At 34.9% G+C, this 25872-nt stretch overlaps 1 protein-coding gene across 1 annotated transcript in view; it reads right to left on the bottom strand.

The window, feature by feature from the left end:
* LRRC7 (leucine rich repeat containing 7) overlaps positions 1–25872 on the bottom strand; it is a 597129-nt gene that overhangs the window by 114150 nt on the left and 457107 nt on the right. The window contains exons 10-13 of the mRNA XM_011936894.1: positions 24093–24237; positions 16038–16110; positions 1417–1546; positions 248–363 (exon numbers count right to left, since the gene is read on the bottom strand). Of these exons, the coding sequence (XP_011792284.1) occupies positions 248–363; positions 1417–1546; positions 16038–16110; positions 24093–24237 (464 nt within the window). The remainder of the gene's footprint in view (positions 1–247; positions 364–1416; positions 1547–16037; positions 16111–24092; positions 24238–25872) is intronic.

Genomic DNA, 25872 nt, shown 5'->3' with positions numbered 1-25872 from the left:
AAATTTGTGTGATTCATATTTATATAATTTTAATACATTACATATGTTTTTGATATAATCAAATGACATAATTTAGAAATACCTGGTTTAAAAAATAATTTACCTTCTGCTATTTTAAAGAAAGTATCAGTATTTGCATTCCATATACTATGAAAGGCAGAAAATGTTATCAAAACTATAGGCAAAAAAATTTTAATTTGCTTTCAGCAAATAACTAATATATGATTGCGAAATGTTGTAAAAATACCTGTTGTCACTCAAATTTAAGACTCTTAGTTTCTGCATCTGTCCAATCTCTTCAGGAAGAAATTCTAATTTGTTGGAGCGTAGAGACATGACTGTTACATTCTTACAACTTCCAATCTGTAGGTAACAAAAGAAAATAGGTTAAAAAAATCAGAGCACAATACTATTTTTAATATTAAAATTTCTAATTTTTAAAACAATTTAATAGATTTTCTTATTTTTAACTTTCTTTTAATATGTGCATTGTTTTATTTTTATAATGTATCTCTTTAAAATATATGTATATTATATATATTCTTTTAGATATTAAGGCAATTTATACTAGATTTTCTTTTATATATTAAAAATGAAGAATTTTCTTTACAATTTTATGCTTAAAATACTTGCTAACATTAGTGTTTTCATAGATCATATAATTTTGACTGTCGAAGTGAGTACTAATATATCTTTGTTTATAACAGAAGATCATACACACTCAAAAAATACAATATTGTTGACATTTCCTAGGCAAACTTAGTTTTGCTTCACTTTACAGTGTTTTTTGTCATTTTTAATAATATATTTTGGCCTTAAAATAATTATGTATTGTTTATTGTTGTATCATTATAAGAGTGTTTAGTAGAAAATGCTCAATTGAAAATGTACTTCACGTACAGCAAACTTGAGCACAAAGTAAATTAAAAAAATATACTTCATAGTTTTTTGATATTAGTAAGTAAAATACGACTTAGATGTAAAAATTAACAGAATCTCTTGGTGGATTCGAAAGTTAAACTAATATTATAATGCAACATGATACCTTGAAAAGCATATGTACATTTAAAAAGTTTGCTACAGAAATAAAAATGTAATTACTCCAAAATATTATTTATAACTATTCTGAAAACCAAAAGATATAAATTAAGTGACTTTAAATGATATTTCTTAGCATGAATTGACTTATATTTTCTTACTTTTATTTGCATGTGAGATTTAAGTCAAATGCATTTTCTGGGTCAAATATAAGAACTTGTCATTTAAAATAGAATAATTAGCAAATATATATGTAGATAATTACAACATTATTCACAGCTCAACTCATGAATCTACACTGCTATTCTACCCATTAAGATTTTATTCCAAAACAGATTAATTAAAAGTTAATAAATAAAAAACAAGTATATTTCTCACTTCTCTGGGTAATTCTGGAAGGAAATTCTCATCAACTGCTAATGTCCGAAGACTATGAAGGTAGCCAATAGTAGAAGGTAGTGACTCCAGTTCATTACAGCTACAGTCAAATTCTTCTAATAAAGATAAACTGAAAAGTTAAATACATTAGTTAGACATTTTAAAAGTTTAGATGGCAAAACATTCTGAAAAAGCCACATATCCCAAATTCACCAAAATAAAAATTATTCATGTGGTGACAACATAATATTATACAAATTAATTTACCAGTTCAAATGATTTAATACCATCAAATAAGTGGTTTAACTTGGTAAAATAAATATAGTTTATTTTTTCCCTTTCTAAATTTACCTGTTATTTAATAGCCATTGAAAACAACAAAATAATTTTTCATTTGTTTACAACTTAGGTGTTCTTTGTAGCCAGATGTTCAGAATGTGTATCCTTGGAACAAGTGAATATAACTGTCATGGGGTAAGGAGAAGGGTGGAGAAGGCAGGACCAGCGGATGATTGAGTTGGGAGAAACAATAAAAAGAAAAATATTGATAAAATGTTAGGTATTTTATTAAGCATTTTAGAGAGTAAAGAAAAAAAAAACAATTCTCTTCCTCATAAAAACTCTTTAAGATGTGTAATATTTTAAAGCCCATTCTACACATAAGAAAGCTGAAGCTTAAAGGGCTAACTTCTTCAAGGTCACACAAAACAACAACCCTGGGAATTAAATGCAGACAGTAGAGATTCACTGTATTATCCTGCCTCTTAGCAGGTGCTATGGACAGGGCTCATTTCAGCCTGCAGATGTGTTTTGTTTGATTTATACAGTGGTATTTTAGAAAGTGTTAAATTATTTAAGTATTTAAAATTTTACATAATAACCCAGATTTTTGATGCCTCTTGAAAAAGAGAAAGATCTGTCAATACTGGGTCTGTATTCTTCCATGACAAGTAATGGAAGTGGATTAATAGTTGCTGCCTTCAAATGGGCACAGTTCTTCAGTTTGCCTCCAGTTTGTCACAATCCCAACCAGTCCATATGCAGCTGGCTTTACTCCAGATCTACAGAAAGGAATCGTATGGATATACATTGAAGTTATCACAAGGCAATAAGACACTTCAATGCCCGGTTTGAGATAGCTGGGAAAAAAGGGCCTGGCACAGAGTAAGCACCAGATACATTGCAGCTGGTGTTGGTGTTGTTGAAATTATTATTACACTGTTCTTACTATTCCTATTATATTATTATAATAGGAAGGAACCCCCAGGGGTGAAGATTCTACCAATGTAAAGGGAAAATTAATTTGAATTAGGTGGAGTAAGTTTGTAGAATTAGCATCCTTTTTTTTGGTTGTTGTTGAGACAGATTCTTGTTGTTGTTGAGACAGATTCCAGATTCCAGGCTGGAATGCAGTGGCACAATCTCAGCTCACTGCAACCTCCACTTCCTGGGTTCAAGCGATGCTCCTGTCTCAGACTCCCGAGTAACTGGGATTACAGGCTCCCACCACCACACCAGGCTAATTTATGTATTTTTAGTAGAGATGGGGTTTCACCACGTTAGCCAGGCTGGTCTCAAACTCCTGACCTCAAGTAATCCTCAGCCTCCCAAAGTGCTGGCATTACAGGCATGAGCCACTGTACCTGGTCAGCAGCCTTTTTTTATGTTAAAACTAGTTAGCTTGAATGTAGTTTCCTTCTATTATTTATTTAACAGTTGAACACAGAAATTAAGCATATGGGTTAAAGTCAGTTAGAATGGATTCGTGTTCCAGCTTTGTAACTTACTAACTGTATTATCTTGGGTATCAATAAATTAAACACAGACCACCACAGCTCAAAAAACAAAGCAGATTTTATTTATCTGACAGGCAAGGGAATACATGAGGGAAGAAATTCACTGAGTAGCACGCTGAGGGGAAAATAATCAGTGACAAAAGGGGGGCTGGTGATAGTGGGTCATGATGATTATACTCAAGGTTGAAAATTTGCATTATGGAGAAGGTGGGATGAGTGCACAAGTCTGTGTGCAGCTATGCAAATCAAGTACCATTGCCCATGGGTCAGGAAAAAATCTAATGCAATCAGGACCAGTCTGATTCTGACCAGGGTCATTCAAACTTCATCACCTTAACAGATTCAGCTGGTTAGAACCAGTTGTGGTGAAACACAGCATTCAATTTTGAGTGACAGCTCTTAGGAAAGTGTTGCTTAAGTAAAAAATTTTCCTTTTATATTGACAAATCATAGAAATTCTCTCTAAGCCAGTGATTCTTCATATTTACAGTGAGGATACTAATAATGCCTGCCTTGTGCAGTTGCTCTAAAATGAAATGTTAAGAACGTAGCACAGCACCTGTCATAAAATACATGTTCCGTACATTTTCCTCTTATTATCAGTAAACTGGTTAAATTTGTTTCAACATCCTTTGAGGCCCCTCGTATGCAGGAATGGTTATGTTGCTGGGATGCCAAGTGTACACAACTGTGTTACTCTGTGGATGTGTGTTTGTGGGGGCAGGAATCTACATATGTGAGAGATCTAGTAACAGAGTTTGTTTCTCAAAAAAAAAAAAAAAAAAAGAAATCTAGTATTGGGTCTTACATATATAATGCAGTCAATAAATTTTTTAGAATTGCATAAAAGTCTCTGTCAATAGTTTGGGGTTGTGTACTCAGCAGGGAGTCATAAATACTAGGAATTTCTTAAAATAAAAATTACAGATTTATGTTCAGAGGCAGAAGTTAGAGAAGGTATTTAATGAAAACTATATAATTAAGGTTTCTCTCTCTTTTTTTTTATATAAAAACATGTATTGAAGTTAGTCTTGGTCATAGTAAGGTGGTTGTCCCCTTGCACAATTCCAATGTGTGCACATTTCAGTTGTCATGTTTTATTAAACAACATTAGTCTCCCAACAACCTGGCTCAACCTTAACTGAGTAACTGCATCTCAGTTTCTTCAGTCCACATGTCACAATGTGAATAATAGATGCACATTGTGATTAGTGACTGGTCACATCACTTCCTTCAAAGTCTGTCAAGGATTGGTCATTGCCCATCTGTTATCTGGCAACACAGACAGCAAAATATGTGTTGCCTTCCTGTCTCTCAGCAGTAGACAGATACTATACATCAAATAATTTAACCATTAAAGCACTACAACTATTGGATAATGCTCTTGGTCACCCTAATTCTCTTGGAGATTGAAATTAAAATGTGAAAATTTTGTTTTATATCACCAAGGACAATGTCATTAATCCAGCCTATAGACCAAGGAGTTATTTCAACTTTTAAAGTGTATTATCTTACACAGACTTTTGAATAGGCTATTTATGCTACAACTGGTGATCATGCAGTTTCTTTACCTGTGTTCTAGATGAAATATGACATGAAATATACAGTTTAAAACATTCAAGCATCATGGCAGAAAGTAACAATAGGTAATATGCATACAGCATAGAATAAACTTTTAGTACTGTGATGGTTAATACTGAATGTGAACTTGATTGGACTGAGGGATACAAAGTATAAATCCTGGGTGTGTCTGTGTAGGTGTTGCCAAAAGAAATTAACATTTGAGTCAGTGGGCTGGGGAAGGCAGATCCACCCTTAATCTGGTGGGAAAAATCTAATCAGCTTCCAGCGAATGTAAAGCAGGCAGAAAAATGTGAAAAGGTGAGATGGGCCTAGCCTCCCAGCCTACATCTTTCTCCAGTGCTGGATGCTTCCTGCCCTCAAACATCAAACTCCAAGTTCTTCAGTTTGGGGAATAGGACTGGCTTCCTTGCTCCTCAGCTTGCTGACAGCCTATTGTGGGACCTTGTGATCGTGTTAATACTTAATAAGCTTATATATATATGTATATACACACACACACACACATATATATATATATCTCCTATTAGTTCTGTTCCCCTATGAGAACCCTGACTAATACAAGCACATTGTACAAAATAAATTTGAATCTAATGTAAATGGAATAATAGAAAAAATAGCTGCCCATGGGAATGCTGACACTGCTACTACTAGAAAGACTCTAGATAAGCTTCCGGAGGACTTAGTGAAGGCAAAATTATATACATAAATGAGGAAAGTGTGATGAAAAGAACGAAGATGTCCCAGAGGAAGTTGCTGACAATAAACATCACATTAAAGGAACTTTCAGAGATATCTCATGACACTGAAAGCACAAAAGATAAAATTTGGAAGTGGATCTAAACTTAAAAGGAAAATGACAATTCACTAATGCACAGAAAAGATGTTCACACTGTTTAACAACATATCATGAAAAGAAGGCAAGCATTGTTCAACCTAACATTGATATGTTTTTTTAAATTAAAATAAGCCTTAATTCTCAATGTTTCTAATGTTTAATATTACCATATACAAAAATAACTATTAGTTTTACCAGTGTTTTCATTTTCCTATACATTTGTAACCTACATTAACAGTATTTAATGCTTGGACAAAAGGTTTAAAAGACCTTTTGTAAGAACAATCATAATGTTTCCCATTGATTATTAAGACTGTTTTGCACAGTTTCAGATTGCATGGTAATTTTTACTATCCCTGTGAAATATTGTGATTTTTAATAAGAAATACATATTTGACCTTCATCCAGTTCTTGGCACAGAACTCCTAAAAGCCTTGGAATTGCCAAAGTGATAAGCGTCTTTCTGTATATTAATGAAATGACTTATGGCTAAGGGCTCTGGGATAGCCTCAGAATGGGGGCTGGTTACCAAGGGAACCACTTTGTGATTAGAGGGTTGGAACTTTCAGTCTCACCCCCTGACCTCTGGGGAGGGGAGAGAGGCTGAAGGTTGAGTAGGTCAGCAATGGACAATGATGTGATCCATCAGCTCAATATAATGAAGACTCCATAAAAACCCAAAAGATCAAGGCTGGAAAGCTTTCATGTTGCCAAACACACGGAAGTGCTGGGCAGGTGGCACACCCAGCAAGGACACGGAAACATCCCTTCTCACACACCTTTCCTTTTGTACCTGTTCATGTGGCTGCTCATTTGTATCCTTTGTAATATCCTTTATAATAAACTGGTTAATGTGTTTTCCTGATTTCTGTGAGCCATTCTAGCAAGTGATTGAGCCTCAAGAGGGAGTGATAGGAAGCCCCAATTTGTAGGTGGTCAGTGAGAAGTACGGGAGGCCTGGACTTGTGGTTGGCATCTGAAGAGGGGGGATAGTTTTGTAGGACTGAGCCCTGAACCTGTGGGATCTGATTCTAACTTCAGGTAGATGTGTCAAAATTGAGTTAAATTGTAGGGCACCCAGCTAGTGTCCACAGAGAGCTGGAGAATTGCTTGGTGTGGGAAATGCCATACACATCAGTGATCAAAACTAGTCTGTGTTGAGTGTTGATAATTCAGTAGGAAAAATACAGATTCCTTCCTTCCCTTCCTGCCTTCCCTCCCTCCTTCCCTCCCTCCCTTCATCTTTCTCTCTCTCTCTTTCTTTCTTTTTCTTTTTTTTGACTATGTCTTGCTCTGTGCCCAGGTTGGAGTGCAGTGTCATGATCTCGGCTCACTGCAACCTCCGCCTCCTGGGTTCAAGTGATTCTCCTTCCTCAGCCTTCCAAGTACCTGAGATTACAGGTGCCCACCATTATTTGGTGATTTCTATACAGTCCCACACTACTCTGCAGAGCAAAGAATTTCTATATTAAAAAGACATTTTGACTGCACCATGGACAATAAGGAATGAATAATTTGGATCCTGAAAGTATTTTACATCTTTGTGTTGCAACGAAGAGGTTTCAGGTGCAAAACACATATTCCTCAATGATCTCTGAAATTCCAAAGATTCAAACTTATAACCTACAATTCCACCTGACTTTATTGGTGACTATTTTGTTAAAAATCATTTAAGATGTTTTAATACAAAATCCTGTATTAAAACAGTTATCACACTTAATCAGATTACCACTGACATTTCATAATGAAGTCAAAAAATAGACCAAAGGTTACCATTATTTTTTTAAATGTTTTATTTTTATAATTGTGGAAATTAAAAATAAGTTGCAAAGAATGTATGAAGTACTTTAAAGCAGTGTTTCCCCAACTTCAGTGTGCATGCCAGTCACAAGGAGAACTTAATAAAATGCAGATTATGATTCTGTGGTTTGGGATGAGGCCCAGGTCCTGCATTCATAACCAGCTCCTAGATAATGAGATGCTGCCAGTGCAGGGGCCACAAAATAAATTGCAAGGATTTAAATAAAACCTTTCCAAATCTATCAAGAGTATCATTTAAACACATAAAATAGACATGTCAATAAATACTAAATGCCATACAAATATTACAATAGTTGTTTAGGTTACATATGCTTCAGAATGAATGATGCTACTGGGAATAATAATGTTTGAAATCAACAGTATTGACTTCAGTTTCTAAAAATATTCTGTACAGTTTTCTCTACTTTAGTTTCATGTTCATGAGTTGCTCTTGGATGGGAAAAATATTACTGTATCATTAACCCTCAATTACCTAGCTAATACAGAAGAAAGATTGTGAATATACTACATAGATAATTTATAATTTCACTTTAACATCAGTGGTGACCATTAGATATAATTAATCTATGATCAATGTAGATGATAATAAATATAAAAATAATTGGCTTTGGGCTTCACCTTCTTAATTCACTTTTAATTCTTAACAGAAGTAATGTAATTCAGTGGAAAATATTCAGACAGGCGTGAGTTCCAATGCTAGTGTAGATACTTAATAGATGAGTGACCTTTATCTACTATTAACCCCTGTTTTCTCACCTATAAAATTGGTTGATAACATCTAACATATAGAGTTTCAATGAAGATTAAATATATGCTAAACCCCTGAATGCTAAATGGAATAGATATCACATTCCATTAAAGTGGCCTGTTACGAGGTAGAGTACCCTGAAAAACAAAAACACATCTTGAACAATCTATTTCTGAAACATGTAAAAGTTGTCCGCGATATTCCCTTGTTAAGATCAGTTGTTTCATAAAATAAAACTGCCTTCTATTCAACAGCATGTAAAATTGTTTAGTAAGATGTGGGGGAGGTAAATTTCAGATGACTCTGAAGAACTGTTACTGTATTCACAAAGATTTAGTAGAGAAGTAGAGAGGAATATAGAAGAGAGAGGGAGGGTGGTAGAGGCAGGGAGGAAGGGAAGGAGGAAGAGGGAAAGAGAGAGACAGAGAGAGAGAAAGAGAGAGAGAGAGAGACTGACTTGTTTGGCAAAGATGAGCTGCTTAAATATTCACTGCCTAAAATGCCAGTATAGCCCAAAGTAGAAACCCAACTGCAGCCAGGCAGCTGGGATTGGAGTCTAGACCCTAATAATTACTAGTTACTTCATCACTGTGTACCTCAGTTTCATTACTGAGCAAAAGCGGGTGACAGCAGTACTTAATCATGTGTCATAATGCCTAAATACACATAAAAGAATTAATACATGTAAAACACTTAGAATGGGCACATAGTAAATATTAAGTAACTTTTGCTTTTATACTCATTTTCAGAGATTCTACAATCAATTTCATTTAATTTAGGCTAGGAATCAAGTTTTAGGTTCCATTCTTAATTTTCTTTTTAACATTAGGTAAGTTGCTTGGGCTGCTTCTAAATAATGGTAGGAAATTTGCAAACTTTAGTCAGACTAATTCTTTTCTATACTGTTTTCCAAATAAAACACACCCCGTTTTAGTACTAAATCTCACAGCCTATGCTGAATCCAGTAGAAGTATGACAAAAACAGCATTCATTAGAAATGTAAAATCTAGATTTTACCTCTGAGTGATTTTAAGCAGCTATCATTATCATACAGATAATAAACTCTTCATTTGAACCAAATTTTCCTATCTATCTAAAACAACTAGAAACCTTTGCTTTCCTTTTCACTATTTAGAAAGTTGATTAGATGCTTGAAAATAAAATTTGCAAAAAAATTACATTAGATTACTGGAGAAAAATATCACCCAAATGTGAAATATTGTTTAAAGTATTTTTTAGTCAACAGATCTGCAACCCATGAGTAGAGAATAGCTTCATTCATTAGCAAAGACTATTTTTTAAAAAAGATACTATACGTTCCACATTGGGAGACTGGTAAGATTTCTTAACTAATGAAAAATATAGAAACATTTCATGCACGCAGGAGTAAGTACTGCAATTAATATTTGTTCACAGCACATAAACAGTCACAATTCTGAAATGCTGCGGAAGGAAGTAGAGGAGGAAGTAGGCAGTGAAGGAGGATGGCTCTTAAATTGATATCATTAGTGGTTTTGTGCTTTAACTGAAATCTTATACGATCATCAATGAAATTCCATTTGATCATTTCTTTGTACTTTTCTCAATAACTTTGTGTGTGCAGATGTGAAGATGCCTTTATTACTCTGGCAAATGCATGACTTGTTTTTCTTTTCTTTCTAAAACTGCTCTAAGTTATTTGACTTGAAAACCAACTACTATGATTCAAAGCAGTTTATTCTTCAGGACTCTGTCACAAAGCATGGAAACAATTTCAAACGCCTCATCTCCTAAGAATAGATGTTGTAAGTTTAAAAGATATATGGTATGGACTGAACACTTCCCTCCAAAATTCTTATGTTGAAGTGTTAACCCCCATTGTGATGGCATTTGGAGATGGGGCCTTAGGGAGATAATTTAGAGTTGGATAAAGTTATAAGGGTGGGGCCCTCATGATGGGATTAATGCCTTTGCAAGAAGAGAAACTGGGGCCTGTTCTTCCCTCTGACAACCAACCCATGCAAAGAGGAGGTCATGTAAACTCACAGCGACACGGTGGCCACCTACAAGCCAGGAGAAGAGGGCTCAGAATAGAACCTACCTTGCTGGTGCCCTGGACTTGGACCCCCCAGCTTCCACAACTGTGAGAAGTAAACATCTATTGTTTAAGCCACCCCATCCATGATATTTTGTTATGTTAGCCCAAGCAGACTAAGACATTGTACTATTACTACATTTGCAAATACTTATAAAATATTTTTTTTTTAGAACCAGATATTTCATTCATGTAATATAACTAAACCTCATATAGATGTACATAAGCAATGATCAATAAATAAATACATTTTTGGATTTTACTATTAATAAAATAATGACTGTAACAATTTATTGAAGGCTATCTAGTTCTAAGTGCCACAACAATTTCTGACAATTATTATTTCCATTTTACAGATGAGAAAAATGTGGCTCAGAGACATGAAATGACTTGCTCATGGTCAGTTAGTGAATGGGTGGAGGAGCCAGGATTAAAACTGAAGTCTAGTTCCAAGGCTTGCAAACAATCCACCGTGCCATACTGTCTTGGCACAATGAAGGAGATGAGCAATGTTCAAGACATGATCCAGCCCTCAAGGAGCCTATATTCTAGTTGAGAAAACATGGCAAAATAAGCAAAAAGTTAAATGATGATACAAAAGATAAACATGAGACTGATATTACATCTGGAAAAAGAAATGATAAGTTAGTAGTGTTTCTTTAACTTGTATACAGAGTCCTCCAAAATTATTTGTCCATGAAGCTTGCTTTTATGTCATAGTTATTAATGACCCTTGGCAAGTCACCTCACATCTCAAAGCCACATGTTACCCTTCAGGCCTCTGAAGCCCATAGGGAAGAAGGGATTTATTTAGCTTTGCATAGACACTTAGATTTCTTGATTCCTAGTCCAGCAATCTTTCTGTTTGACCATACTCTATGAAGGAATAGCTTTTAAAAATACCCATTCAGATTTCTAAGTTTTCATTACTTTTATACAAGACACACAGCTAAGAAGATAAGGCTCAGTGTGCGGTAGTACCTCCTTTGCAGTGTACCTCCTTTGCAGGTAGACTTATGGGACCCATTGAATGACCAAATATGAAGTTATTTACAAAATGGGTGACTCAACTATCATATATATAAAGAGGCATCACATATAGTTCAGTTAACAGCTTGGCATTGAAGTCTGGTGACTTCTCTCTGCCTCTGTTTCTATATCTGTTGATAGTGACATAACATATATCATATAGTGCTAATGAGGCCTTTAAGTAAATAAGATAATACCTGTAAAGAAAGCACCAAACATGAGATCTGGAACACTGTGAGTACAAAAAAAGGCATTCATTATCATTTTTATTTGATATCCAACTCTTAGAGCTGCTGAAACTCCTAGGCACGTAGTAAAGTTCAGCAACAACAAAATAACTAATTTTACAAGCCATTTGGCACAAAAGTCATGGAATCCATTTTAACTGTGAAAAATGAATTCTTCCAGGAGTTTTTAGGATAAGTCTGAAATATTGAAATATTCCGTGTGCAGAATGAGAATATTTTTGGTCACTGTGTCTGGTCTTCACATTTCTAGGCTTTCATTGCCCCAAGTCACAGGTAGAATGTTTCATTAAAAACATAAATCATTTGGCCATTTATGAAACTTTTATTTTTGATAAAACTTTTTAATACTTTTAAGATAATTATCCATTAAAAACTAAAATGAAAATAAAATGAATTATGTGACTAACCTAGCATCCATATTCACTTACATAATTTCTCTATTTCTTATTTTGCATTTTAACTCTGAATCAAGGCATTCAGTAGGAAAGTAGGTGCATGACAGTTCTAAATATGAAGCCATACTCATTACAAACATCATTAATGTTTGATATTTTCATCCTCTTACTAAAGAACACTGATTTCAATTTCTATATAGTTGTTCTGATTACTATACAACAACTATAATGGAATCAAAAACGAAAGTAGGTTAGGATCTAGTGTTAATAATTTTCAGAAACTATAGAATTCTGGAGCTGGGAAACAAAAAATGATCTTAATTGAGGTGAGATATGTACATTATGAGACAGAATAAAATAATGAGATGACATAAAATTATAAGCTGTGAAAAGTAGCATGAAAGAATCAGCAGGAACAGGGACAGGAAATTTGCTGGTGATTATATTGGTGGAGAGTCATTTAGGGACGGCCTCACTGTGGAAAAGATATTTAAATCTAGATCTATAGTCTTGTTATTCACAATGTTTCCCATGAATCTGCAGCATTTTTTTACATCACCTGGGAGCTTGTGACAGGGGCAGAACCCAGGCCCTTCAGGTCCCAGACCTACTGGATCAGAACATGCCTTTTAAACAAAATTCTCACATAATTTGAATGCTCACTGAAGTTTAAGAGTACGGACCTAGAAGATATGAAGTAGTCAGCCTCATGAAGAGTGGGGAAAGAATATTTCAGGTAGAGGTAACAACAAATCAGAAAGCCCTGAGACAGGGAAAAGCCCGGCTTACTGGAGGCACAGGAGAAGGGCCAGTGTGGCTGAAGCCTAGTGAACAAGAAGAGTGGTACGATTATTGAATGGTAGATGTGACTACAGTCATGTGTCACTTAATGACTGGGATAAATTCTGATAAATATATCATTAGGTGATTTCATCACTGTGTGACCATTATAGATGTACGTACACAAACCTAGATGGTGTAATCTATTACACACCTACATTATATGATATAGCCTATTGTTTCTAGTCTACACAACTATACAACATGTGATTGTACTGAATACAGTAAGTAATTGTAACACAATGGTATCTACTTGTGTATCTAAACATATAAAAGGTACAGTAAAAATATAGTATTATAATCTTATGGGAGCACAGTCGTATATGGTCCACTATTGGCATGACCATACTATCACTATCATCAGGCCCGTATAGGCTGTTTATACATTTTATAATAAAATTTCCTAACTTTGTAGCATGAATGTTTTGTTATATTCTGGCAATGTTTCCCCAGTAATTAGTAGGAAAGCCCTATAGCAAAGACCCCTAGACATCTGTGTCCTCGAAGGCAAGTAGGGTGGGAATTGAAAGTACTTCCCTACTCTGAAGCCATCATTGAGGAAAGAGTCCAGAACTAGAGTGGGTGGCAGCAGCAGCTTTCTGGGCTCCTGGTGCTTACAGTGAGGAAGAGCACAGTGTGCCAATAAGTCTGGAAGTGGAACGGGAGCTGTACAGAAGAAGAGCTGGGCCTATGGTCCCACACTTTTAGATACTCTATTTCTCAAGTAGTTACATCCCTACTTCAGATGATTTCAAAAAAAAATTTCTGGAAGATGTACATCCCAAATTTCTTCTACTTTTTTCCTATAAATTACAGTTCCACATCTCTCATGCTGGTTGCCCTCTTGTCAATTGATATAGATGAAGTCCAGAACTGACAGAATCAGAAGTGTCAGAGAACACCTGAACTATTAGTACCTATTACTTTTGAGTGGATAATTCTGTCTACCCAGCTAATACTTCAGTGGTTTTCTGGAGAGTTCCATTATTATATTGGCTATACTGATTATGGCCAATCAAAGCACTGATTTCTCCCTACTTCTCCAGAATCTCTATTAAGTTCTATTGGGTCTTTCAACAAAGCACTCACTCTGTTCAGCTCTTTCGAAATATTGCTTTTGTCATTGAACGTAAGTATTTTTTCTGGCTTTGTGGCATCTGAAAATTTAATAAGAATGAGAAGCTTTCAATAAGAAGCTTCACTATTCTGCCTTCTCAGTGTTCACAGATGCTCTAATTCTCAGTCACTCACCCTGCTTTTTCTGGAATAAGCCTTTTGTCCAAGCAAGTGAAAGCTGCTGACAGCCAACTGATGTTTCCATATCTGTTCCTTTTGAATATAGTAGTATAAAAGCTTACACCAAGTTACTATTTAAACAGTTCAGTTTTCTCCACATTTATAATTCAACTACCAGGAAGATTTCAAAGGACATGACTAAACGCTGGTGGTAGCATAAAAACTAAGACTGATTGTAGTTTAGGCTGTGTGTACAGAGCCAGGCTGCAAGCCCCGCTTGGCTGCTGGGGAGGAGACAGAGTTAGAGCTTCAGGTTGCCTGTTCCTGAGGCAAAGTCTGGCTTGAGGTACTGCTGGTGAATGTCAGAGGCAGGAACTCGCTTTGGGGTGTGATGAGAGCTCAAGGCACACATGTATCCAGTGTTGGTCATGGGCTGAAACCAGACTCCAGAAAAAGCTGGGAGGTCCTCACCTGGGAGGTCAGGAGGCCAAAATTCTGGCTAAAAATTACCAACAAATCTAGTTCTCAAGATGACCAAAATCAGGGTTCTACTTTCTACTGAAAAAGTTACCTTTCTTTGTCTATTTTTAGGCTATTGACGCTTTTTAATTTGTCTTCAAAGAGCCAGGGTAGTTTTATAAGAAATATGAACATAAGTGGCAAATACCAATCATGATGTAAGCAGGGATAAAAGAAGTTGAATTCAGTTTCCCCTGAGTATTGACCCAAAGAAGAAAGATTAGGGCCTATCTTAGTGCCTGCTTTTAAAAAACACCAGGCTGATAAAGATAATTAGTTTTGTGTACCCTTAAAGTTAAGTTCTCTCTGCTCTATACTGGAGAGAATGCAAGTAACTGTAGAGAGAAACACATTGTAGAGTGAGGGCATTAAAATAAAATAAAAAAAATGGTTGAGAATTTTACTACTCTTCAAAGTCTGAACATCTGAGTTTGAATTGTAGCAAGTTGTTCCACTCTATAAAAGTGAAACTTTCTAGATCAGGGGCTATATGCTGACTTGGCGGGTGATGAGGGAGTGATGGGGAGGAGGACTGGGGGAGAGGTGACAGACATTTTCGCTGTCTTCATTGCGGTGGTGATAGTTTTAAGGCTTCTTAGCAATGTCAAAGCTTATCAAATTGTAGACTTTAAATGTGCAGTTTTGTGTATGTCAATTATGCTTAATAAAAAGCTATTTAAAAAATAAGGCTTTCCCTTCTTGAGAATACCAAATTTGTTAAATTAAGAATTTATATGATTCTTCACATTAAGATGTAGGGCAAGATCTCAATAAAATGCCCTTACATAATTTCAGAATGAAGGCAGCCTCTATTGATTTCTCACTTTACACAGATTGTAAACAATAGCACTTCAGTGGAACACTGATAATATATATAGTTCTTAAAGAATTGTAAATGAAATGTTAATGACAATATAAAATTAGAAATAAATTATTATCAAATAAATGGAGTACATTTTATCTTTAAAAGGCAATGTTAGACTTTCATCTTGAAGTTTTAAAAAATGCTAGGTAAGCAGATGCTTTTCTCTTTAGCTTCTAAAAGTACATTAAGAGTCTATGAATATCAAATGTTACTAATAGTGTAATGGTAACATATACATATTGCAGAGCCTTATAAAAATTGGTTTAATTTTGCAAGAAATAGTAAAGTGAATTCAGAGCTGCTACACAGTCAAAAACATCAAACAAATAATACCTGAAAAATACCAGCAAGAGTATAATTGAAGGTCTGGGTAATCATTTTGCTTGTGAAAGTTTCATGGGTAAACATTTCTCATGATATTATAAAGTTGGATGGCAAATGCAATGTTTAGATATAAAATTAAATTAAGATACATACAAACACATATAAATAAAATATAGTTTAAAATAAGCTGACAGATGAACAGGATTATTGGTATCTTTAGTAGAAAACGTTTTGAAGTAGAAAACTCAATATATCCTTTAGTTTCTGGCTTTAGGGAGGCTGACTGGTATGAAAAGTTGGCACTTACTTTCCGATTGTATTGGGTAGCATTGTAAGTTGATTGTCATCTACTTTTAGAGTAGTTAGTTTTTTCAAAAGTCCTAAAACAGAGAAGAAGGTTGATTAATACATAAAAGCAGATTTATGACAGAAAATGTTATATAAAAGAAATCAAATGAATTACTTGTGTTGAATGCTTGGCATGCTAATTGGCCACACTCTGCTAAAACACACTCATAAAACTGACATTGTGTAGTATAATTTTGACCTTCTAGTTGCAAAAAAATGCATACATCAATGACAGTTCAAGAATAAAAATGCAGAGAAATAAAACATACAGCTCCACATACACCCCAGTTGACACTAATACTACTACATTTCCCTTTTGTATTCTACAGCAAATGGACCAGCTGAAATTTTTCAAGCCAGCTGTGATTTAATATTTAATTAACTCCTAAGCAGTAATAACTAACATCCCTGTTGTGATACAAATTGAAAATAAATCTGAATTAAGCCCAGTGATCAACAAAAATGAATACTGAAGTATTGCAATGCAGTGGTTATAATTATGTTCTTGGAAATTCACAACGTATGACCTCATATTCTTTTTGGCACCATAAATCCTGCCTTGGATCAGCAAATAAGCACAAAAACTTAGAAGTGGCCAAGAATTTAAGTTACAACTCTTTATCTTTCACTATCTGATTTACGGCCTCCATACCCTTAACGGCTTGCTCTCTTCCCAGGGTTTTAATGAGCAATAGCCACACAGTAATTGAAGAACAGTTGCATTTGGCATAATCAACTTCCTTATCCAACCATAAAATAACCTACAATATTGATATGGCTTAAATAGTCCAAATCCAAGGGCAAAGCATTAACACTTAACAAATTTCATTTTACATTGGAACTACATACGTACACTATAGAATGCTTCATTCTGCAAAAAAAAAAAAAAAAATTGTTCTAATTGACATAGTAAGTTTCATGGTCAAATATATTTTGAGAGATGCCAAATTAAACAAAATAAACAAAAAAAACAAAATTTAATTTTGTTTAATTTAATCCTAGTTTTTCTAGGAGCTTTTAATAAACTAATATGACTCTCCAGAGTTATTATGGAATTTGTGTGTGTGTGTGTGTGTGTGTGTGTGTGTGTGTGTGTGTGTGTGTGTGGTGCACAATATGTTGTCGAGCTAGTTTTTGGGAACATGTTTTGAGAAACTGGCTATAAATCATGCCCATATTTCTCAAGTGTTTTGAGGGTTCCTCAAAGGCACAGAGTAAGTCATAAAAAGTCTGAAATAAAGCTGTGGCTGCACTTCACATTTCAGTATGTTCTATTACGTATTCTTCAGAAGCACTCAGAATCTCTACTGCAGTAGAGAGAAATGTTATCACTATCAGGCTGTTATAAGTAAATACCTGGGAGCTGAATACATCAGCTTGAAAACAGCATCACCTGGGAAAGGGACAATTCACACAGTGGCAATTTATCATTGAAGTCTGAACATCCATTGCCATATCCATCTATGTTCAAAAGGTGATTGAATCATTTTAGCTTCTCTAGAGCGTATATTAAAATATCAGCCTTGGAAGTATAGAAGAACACCTGAGCTTGTTTTTCAGTTATGGAAAGAAAACAGGAAAGTATGAATTATAGCTAAGTTTTTTGTGATTTGGTAGCCTGGATCAGACGAGCGCCCTGCCTGCCAGTGGAGCTGGAGGTGGGTTGATGGTCTCAACATCACTCAATTGGGTCACAAGAAGCTTGGGAGTGGGTTACAGATGGCTGAGCAAACATCACAAAGTCAGGGTGCAAAGTACTTTCAGAGGATCATGGTCTCCAGGTCTGAAGTAATGCAGAGAAAACCTTGAGGCAGGTTAGGGTCTAAGGCTAAATGCTGATGTGACAGATTTTCCTGAAGATTGGAGTAGTGGCTCTCACAAGAAGCTTCTGTTAAATGCATCTTTTTCAATATTTTTAAAGGTTGAAGCAATTTAGTTCCTGCTCAGCTCCAAGTCTGTGGGTTTAAAGGAATTTCACTCATCTGTGATGTGGCTATTTTGCCAACACTCATATTCCATCCAAGAGGATACTCTTTGGACAGAATCTGGAGCTTCTGTAGAATCATGACTGCTCCTGAGATGAAATTAGGTTGCAAGCCTCACCCTTGTTGCTCATGTCTTCCTCTGGCAGATAATATATTTATTGCAATTCTATATCATATGTGCTTGGACTCTTTTCTCTAGAGTAATCAAAGGTATTTTATCCTATTCCTTCTCTCTCCTTGTGCCCTTCTCCAAGTCTCCATCTCTTCATCCTATACTCCCAACTAAGAAATACTGAAGAGATAGAAAAAGAAGGCCTTTTCCTACAATTTTAACTATATACACATATATATGATCAGCATCAATATATTAAACATTAATTTACTAATATTTACATTTATGGATATACAATAGAACTTTGAAAGCAAATAGTTGTGCACTCATCAAATCTAAGATTATAATAAATATTATATTATTACAATAGTTGTTTACTATATGTCAGGTACTGTTACTACTATCACTTAATAGATGATGAAACTGAGGCAAGATTACTTGTCTAAGGTCACACAGCAAGTAAGGTAGAAAAGCCAGAATCAGATCTCTAAGTAACCTAACTATGAAGCCCATGCCCTTAACCTGTAAGGGAGTAAGATAAATTATTAAGCAAAATTTTTTTCTTTATTTTTATTTGTCTTTATTGAGTTTCTCTGCTATCCCAAGAAGCTGATTATTAAAACTCTCCATCTAGAAGAGGAAAAAGGTCCCTTTCATTTGCCCTGGAACTAGTACAGGAAAAGTGACTCAGCATACAGGGCTTGTTGTTGAGGATATCACTCCATTCAAATACCCTATAGCTGCAGAGGAACTAAAAAAGGCATGAAGAAAGTAAAGATTTTATTTTCGTTGCCATATCCCTCTGTTAATACTATGAAGATTCTTATCTTTTATTCTTTTAAATGTTGGTAGTCCAATAGATAATCCATGCTCCAAATAAGGAGTACACAATGCAATTCGCCATGCAATTATCACCAATGAACCATTCTAGGGCCTCAGAACAGACTTCTCAGTTTCCTATTCCAGATATTTATTTTGACCAAGAAAGGGAATTCTCTGAGGAGAGTCAGTTACTCTACATCTATAATCAGGGACTGTGGCAACTCTGCAGATGTAAAAACACAAATTTCCCTGACAGGTCAATAAGGTCCAAAGATAGTTCAAGGAGTAAGCTACTACAACAGTTACTTTGAGAAGCATTCAGGTCATAAATGAAGGTGTAAAATATATAATACCACCTACCTATCCTAGTGTGTCATATGGCAATCCAGTGTCTAGCTTGATATTCTGTTACCCATTACATGCTGACTTCTTCAGACCAGAAGGCTAATTTCCTAGTTTGCTTTCTTAAAGGAAACTATTTTATACAAACAATTATATCATGTTAAAAATAATGCTTCATTTTCTACCAGCTTTTTTTTTGTATTTTTTTTTTTGAGACAAGGTCCCATTCTGTCACCCAGGTTGGAGTGCAATGGTGCTATTATAGCTCTCTTGCAACCTCTGAACTCCTGGGCTCAAGCAATCCTACTGCGTCAGCTTCCCTAGTAGTTAGGACTGCAAGTGTGTGCCACTGTGCCTGGTTAATTTTTAAATTTTTTTGTAGAATTGGGGACTTGCTATGTTGCCCAGTCTGGTAACGAACTCTATTGCCTTTGTAAAATCAAACTTTCTGTGTTCTGTTTTAGATATGTCTCATAACCACAATATAGCTGAACTTGAAATTCTGGATCTTTTAACAGAATAAGTTTAATCCATTAAATCTATTACATTTGTTGTGACTTATGACAATTTGAATTTATTTTTACCATCTTATTTTATAACTTCTATTTTATCTTTTTTTACATTTTATTTTTCTTTCTTCCACCATATGAATATTTTCTTCAGAACTTTTCCCCTCCTCTCCTAGTTTGGAAGTATCAGTTTCATTTCTATTAAGTAGATACATTTACATTTTTAACATGTCTATTTAACTGAATATTTCATGCAAAGTTATGCAGTATTTCTAGCCTCTGCTTGAATAAGATAAGGTCCTTCACATTCCTTAATCCTGTCTAATATTGCTCTACCCTGTTCTTTATTTCAACATTTTAAATATAAAAGATTCATCTTTTACAAGCACTAATTATTTAGATATAACAATGTCATTTACCAAATTGAGTAATTTAATTAATGTAATTTACCAACTTAAGTTGGTAAATTTGGTAAAGCTTGCCATTGCTTTATGCATTCACTTCCTTCCTTCTGAGCTTTTTGTTTTCTGAGTAAAGTACATCTTTTAAGAGCAGATTCTCTTATTCTTGGTATATGTTCAAATATATTTGTTGTGTGCTCACTCCTGAATGAATGTTTAGTTGGGTATAGAAATCCAGTCTGCCTGTAATTAACCTTCAGTACTCTGGAGATATTACACCGCTGTCCAGAAGATATTGTCACTGATGACAATGATGACTTCTCTAATTATGATTTTTTAGATAAGCTCTTTTTGTTCTATGGCAGCTTTAAACAATATTTTTCTTTGTCCTTGCAGTTTCAGAACAATGAGCCAGTGCAAATTTATTATACTTATCTCTTTTAGCACTATGCATTTAGTATGATATATTAGTTGTGTATTTAATGCTGAAAAATAGTATCAACTGTTTTCTCTTTGAATAGTTCCTCTTTTCCATTTATTCTGTTCTGTATTTCTGGAATTCTGTATTTATTCCCGGAGAATGTAATGTTTTCACTTTTTTTCATTTTTAGAATGCAATTTCTGTTCTATTCCCTGTGTCTCTTAAGTCATCTTTAATATTTCTTATTAACAAATTTCTATGTGCCTGTTCTGTTCCTCAGCACTGTCTTCCAACTTACAAATTTTTTATCTGACTATACATACTTTCTTCATTATAGCTGTTGTATTTTAAAATTTCCCTATGTGGTATTTCATACCTAATGTGGTATTTTAATTTCCAGGATTTATTTTTCAAAATTTATTTTTGAAAACTTTTTGGCAAATTAAAATTGTAAATAATTATCAGGTACATAGTAATGCAGTGGTATCACTTTAGAATGATTGAATCAAGCTAATTAACATATCTGTACATTTAATCATTTATTCCTCCTGTCTAACTGCAACTTGGTACCCTTTGACCAATATCTTCCTTTTCATTTTCAGGATTTTTAATTGATTATTTTTCTTAACCATCTATTTTTAGTCATAGCTCATATTTTTGTTTGATAAGTCATATTATTTGTATTTCAGCATTTTAAATATAAAAGAATCCTCTTTTACTGGCACAAATTATTTGGATATAACAACTAATTGTTATTCTTTTATCTATTTGAGGTTCTATACATACTTAAAATAATTTTTATATTGGTTGATAACTTTTATTTCCCTTAGGGTAAATTCTCCTATTTGGTTGAATTTTTGGTTGTCAAAGCAACATTAGTTTCCTTCAACATTTTTGTTTGCAAGCTCATTTGTGAGGGTGAATGTTTCCCCCTTCACTATGCTCACTTCTCCCTGTTTGGCAGTTTTCTGGTGACCTCCACCTGACCCCCAGGTTTCTGGAGTTCAGAACCAGTCTTATATTAGCAATGTTGGTGGTCTTATCCTTTGTGGATGCTGCAGATTCAGTCCAAGCCAGTTTGTGACTTGCCATAGTTTTCCGCAGTGAATTTTCTGTTGTTTCCCTTTTCTCTAGCTCTACATACTAGTTGTAAATTTTTTCAGTCCCTTTTCACAGAAAAGAGGTCCCACCTTAATTTTCTGTAAGTTCTGATTCCTCTGTTGTGCTTAAGGTCGTTCTATTTCTTATTTTACTGTAAGAACCGAACTTACAGCTGCTGTTTGTCGTTTGTAGCCCATCAGGCCTGGGGATATTGCTGGCTTTCCAGTCTATCACAGGTTCAGGTTGATGTTCATTCTTCTTAAGCAAAGATAACTTTTTTTTTTTAATCAGAATTTTTTTTGTCAGAGATGGAGTCTTGCTATGTTGCCTAGGGTGGACTTGAACTCCTGGGCTCAAGCAATCCTCTTGTCTCAACCTTTTGAGTAACTGGGACTGTTGGCACGTGCCATCATGCCTGGGTGAGTGTGGTTAAATTATTTTATTTACTAAATGTTCAAACAGCACATAGAATATGCCAGGCACAGTTCTTGGCACTGAGGAGTCAGTAATGAAGAAAAATATGTTCTTTGAATATATATAGTTTTCATATTTTCATGATATATTTAAAATGCTATGGGATGGTGGTTGAGTAGGGGTGTAAGGTTATGTATTAAGTTGCTCTGTCATCTTGACCAGTGGATGTTCTCTATAATCATACTTCCTTACCTGTTACAACATAAACCAGTATGTCCTAAATTTGTCTGATCACAAGTCTCATCTATGATGTTTAATAAAAATACAGATCGGGGGCTTGTCTCATTTACTGAATCAGAATCTTAAGAGACAAAGCCTAGAAATGTGGAAGTGTTTAATAAAACTCTCAGTTAAGACCCATGATTGAGCAAGTTAGAGAAATAACATTATAAAATATGTGATTTTGTAAATAAAAAGTCAACAATTCTAGAAAGAAAGAAAAGATAGACCACAATTTTGCTAAAACTAATGTTCTTTATCAGCCTCAAAGAATGGCTAAATAGAAGTAATAATGCATTGAAGAAAAATTTGGGAAATTGCCTCATCTTCAACTGGATTATCTAGGATATGGCTTAATTTTTAAAAGTTACACGTTCTGGAACTTAATAATGATTAAAAATTTACAACTAGTATGTGGAGCTAGGGAAAAAGGGAACAGAAAATTCACTGTGGAAAACTATTGCAAGTGACAAGCTGGCTTGGACTGGATCTGCAGCATCCACAAAGGATAAGAGCACCACATTGTTAATATAAGACTGATTCTGAACTTCGGTCAGTCTTAATAATGATTAAGTTCCAGAACATATAACACATCTGTTTCAAAGAGGCTAAAATCTATGTTACAAAGTTAAGTAATTTAATGATTACCCTTTTCGTAGAGTTCTTTTATAAATACTAACAGCAAGATACCTATACAAAAAAGCTTACTCCTTATTTAAATTAGTCTTTCACTATTTTACTCATATAAATTTTTTTGTTTGTTTGTTTGTTTTCGGGATGGAGTCTCCCTCTATTGCCCAGGCTGGAGTGCAGTGGCGTAATCTTGGCTCGCTGCAACCACCGCCTCCTGGGTTAAAGTGATTCTCCTGCCTCAGCCTCCCTCCTGAGTAGCTGGGACTACAGGCATGCACCACCATGCTAGGCTACTTTTTGTATTTTTAGTGGAGACAGGGTTTCACCATATTGGCCAGGCTGGTCTGAAACTCCTGACCTTGTGACCCACCAGCCTTGGCCTCCCATAGTGCTGGGATGACAGGCGTGAGCCACTGTGCCCGGGCCATATAAACATTCTTAAACGAAAATGTATGAGTGCTTTTTATATACTAACAGGCAAATTATCTGATCTAATGAATCTTAACATGTTAAGGACATGTGACTTTTTAAAAATAATAGAACTAAGAAGACATTTTATGTTTATACTTTTTATATGTTACTCATACCAATGTTACAACAATAATACAAATAGAATATAGCAACATCTTGTGGATGGAAGCTATTGTAATTCTATCATAATATAAGGATACATACATGATTATTAAATTACTCTGAAGAAAACACACATATTCCTTATAATAACATTTTGCAACTTAGGAGATATAACAATTTTTAAACAATATCAATTTGGTAGGATCATTTTAACAGGAGAGCCTTCTTGAATTTGGAGACTAGAGTTAATATTTCACTTAAGATATTTGTTAGATACTATTTTATGATTTCTATAGCACATTTTAAAATTTATTAACATCAGGCTAACAGTATATTACCTATATCTATAGACAAACTATACTTCCAAAAAAGAAAATGGTATATTTGACATAAATATTTGTGACAAAATATTGTATCCTCACCTATAGAGTCAGGCAATTGTTGCAACATATTGGATGACAATAAGAGGTCCTCAAGGGCTTCACATCCAGAAATGTCCATGTCAACTGTTTCTATTCTGTTTTTTGACATATCCAGGTATACCAACATCTTTAACTTCCCTATAGACTTGATGACATTGCATAAACTCAGGGTTAGTTGAGAAACTTTCACAAGACATTTTAAAGTTGTAAGAACCACTACACCATAAAGTTTATTTTAAAAGCAACCACAACAATAACAAGTGTTGGCAAGAATGGAGGAATTGTAAACTTCAAACATTGCTAGTAGGAATGTAAAATGGTATAGCCACTTTGCAAAACTGTTTGGTAGTTTCTCAAAATGACTCAACAATAAATAGGCTTATACCAGTATAGGTACACACCACTGATAATAAAAACATATGTAAATATAAAAACTTACACAAATGGTCACAGATGCATTATTCACAATGCCAAACACTGGTGACAACCCAAATGTCCATCAGTTGATGAACACATAAATCAAATGTGGCATATACATATAATGAAGCCTTACTTGGCAATAAAGAGGAATAAAGTATGGATACATGTTACACAATGTATGAACCTTGAAAATACATGCAAAGTAACAGATGCCAGTCACAAAAGACCACATATTGTATGATTCCATTTATATGATATGTCCAGAATATGCCAATCCATAGAGATAGAAAGTTGAGTAGGGTTGCTGGGAGCTGGGTGGATGGCGAGTATAGGAGTTATGGCTAATAGGTTCAGGGTTTCTTTTAGGGGTCATGAAAATGTTCTAAAATTAGATTGTGGTGATGGTTGTACAACTATGTTAGTAGTCCAAAAACCAAGGAACTGCATATGGTATGTGAATTATATCTCAGTGCAGCAGTTAGAAAACACACAATAACCTTGAAGTTGGCACTGAATAAAATAAACAACTCCCAACTAAATAAACTGCCATTGAAACAATGACATTGGCAGGTTGATCCTTAAAACTTCAAATGCATAAGAAAGGTTTTAAATTATAATTTTGGAGATGACCCTATTAATCAGAGTCAATGTTTTGCTCATTCAATGGCCCTTTTTGAAGGATCTACTATGTACCAGTATCTGTGTTATGTATTGAAGAACAATCAAGAATAAGACAGCTAAGTATGGGGACAGACTTGCCATGATGAAGACAAAGTTTTTTATCAATAAGGAGTTCTCAGTAATGAAGGAAACTTTTAAGTAAGAAATAATTATAATACCCTGTGACAAGTGCAATAAAAAAGCATGTAGTGAATGCCATAGAACAGGGAAGGACTGCAAATGGCCTGGAAGATGCTGCTTGTCAAAAGAAGAGAACCTGTACCTGGAAGGGAGAACAGCATGTACATTTATAAAGTGTGACAAAGCATGCTATGTTTGAGGAAGAGTGGGAAATTCAAAGTGGCTGAGTACAGTGATGAAGTAGAGATTACAGGGAGAAGCCAGCTGCTCAAAGGGTTTCTATGTCATGTGAAGAAATGTGAACTCTATTTTATAGGCAAGGAAAGCAAAAGGATTGTATGATGGGGAATGACATGAACAGATTTATGCTTAGAAGAAATAACTTCAGGGAACTTTCAAAAGCTGGAGTCGGCCGGGCTCGGTGGCTCAAGCCTGTAATCCCAGCACTTTGGGAGGCCGAGACGGGCGGATCACGAGGTCAGGAGATCTAGACCATCCTGGCTAACACGGTGAAACTCCGTCTCTACTAAAAAATACAAAAAAACTAGCCGGGCGAGGT

The sequence above is a fragment of the Colobus angolensis genome, unplaced genomic scaffold (assembly GCF_000951035.1).
Source record: "Colobus angolensis palliatus isolate OR3802 unplaced genomic scaffold, Cang.pa_1.0 Scaffold158, whole genome shotgun sequence".
Lineage (NCBI taxonomy): Eukaryota > Metazoa > Chordata > Mammalia > Primates > Cercopithecidae > Colobus > Colobus angolensis.
The sequence above is the reverse complement of the archived record's forward strand: the minus strand, read 5'-3'. Positions and strand labels throughout refer to the sequence as shown.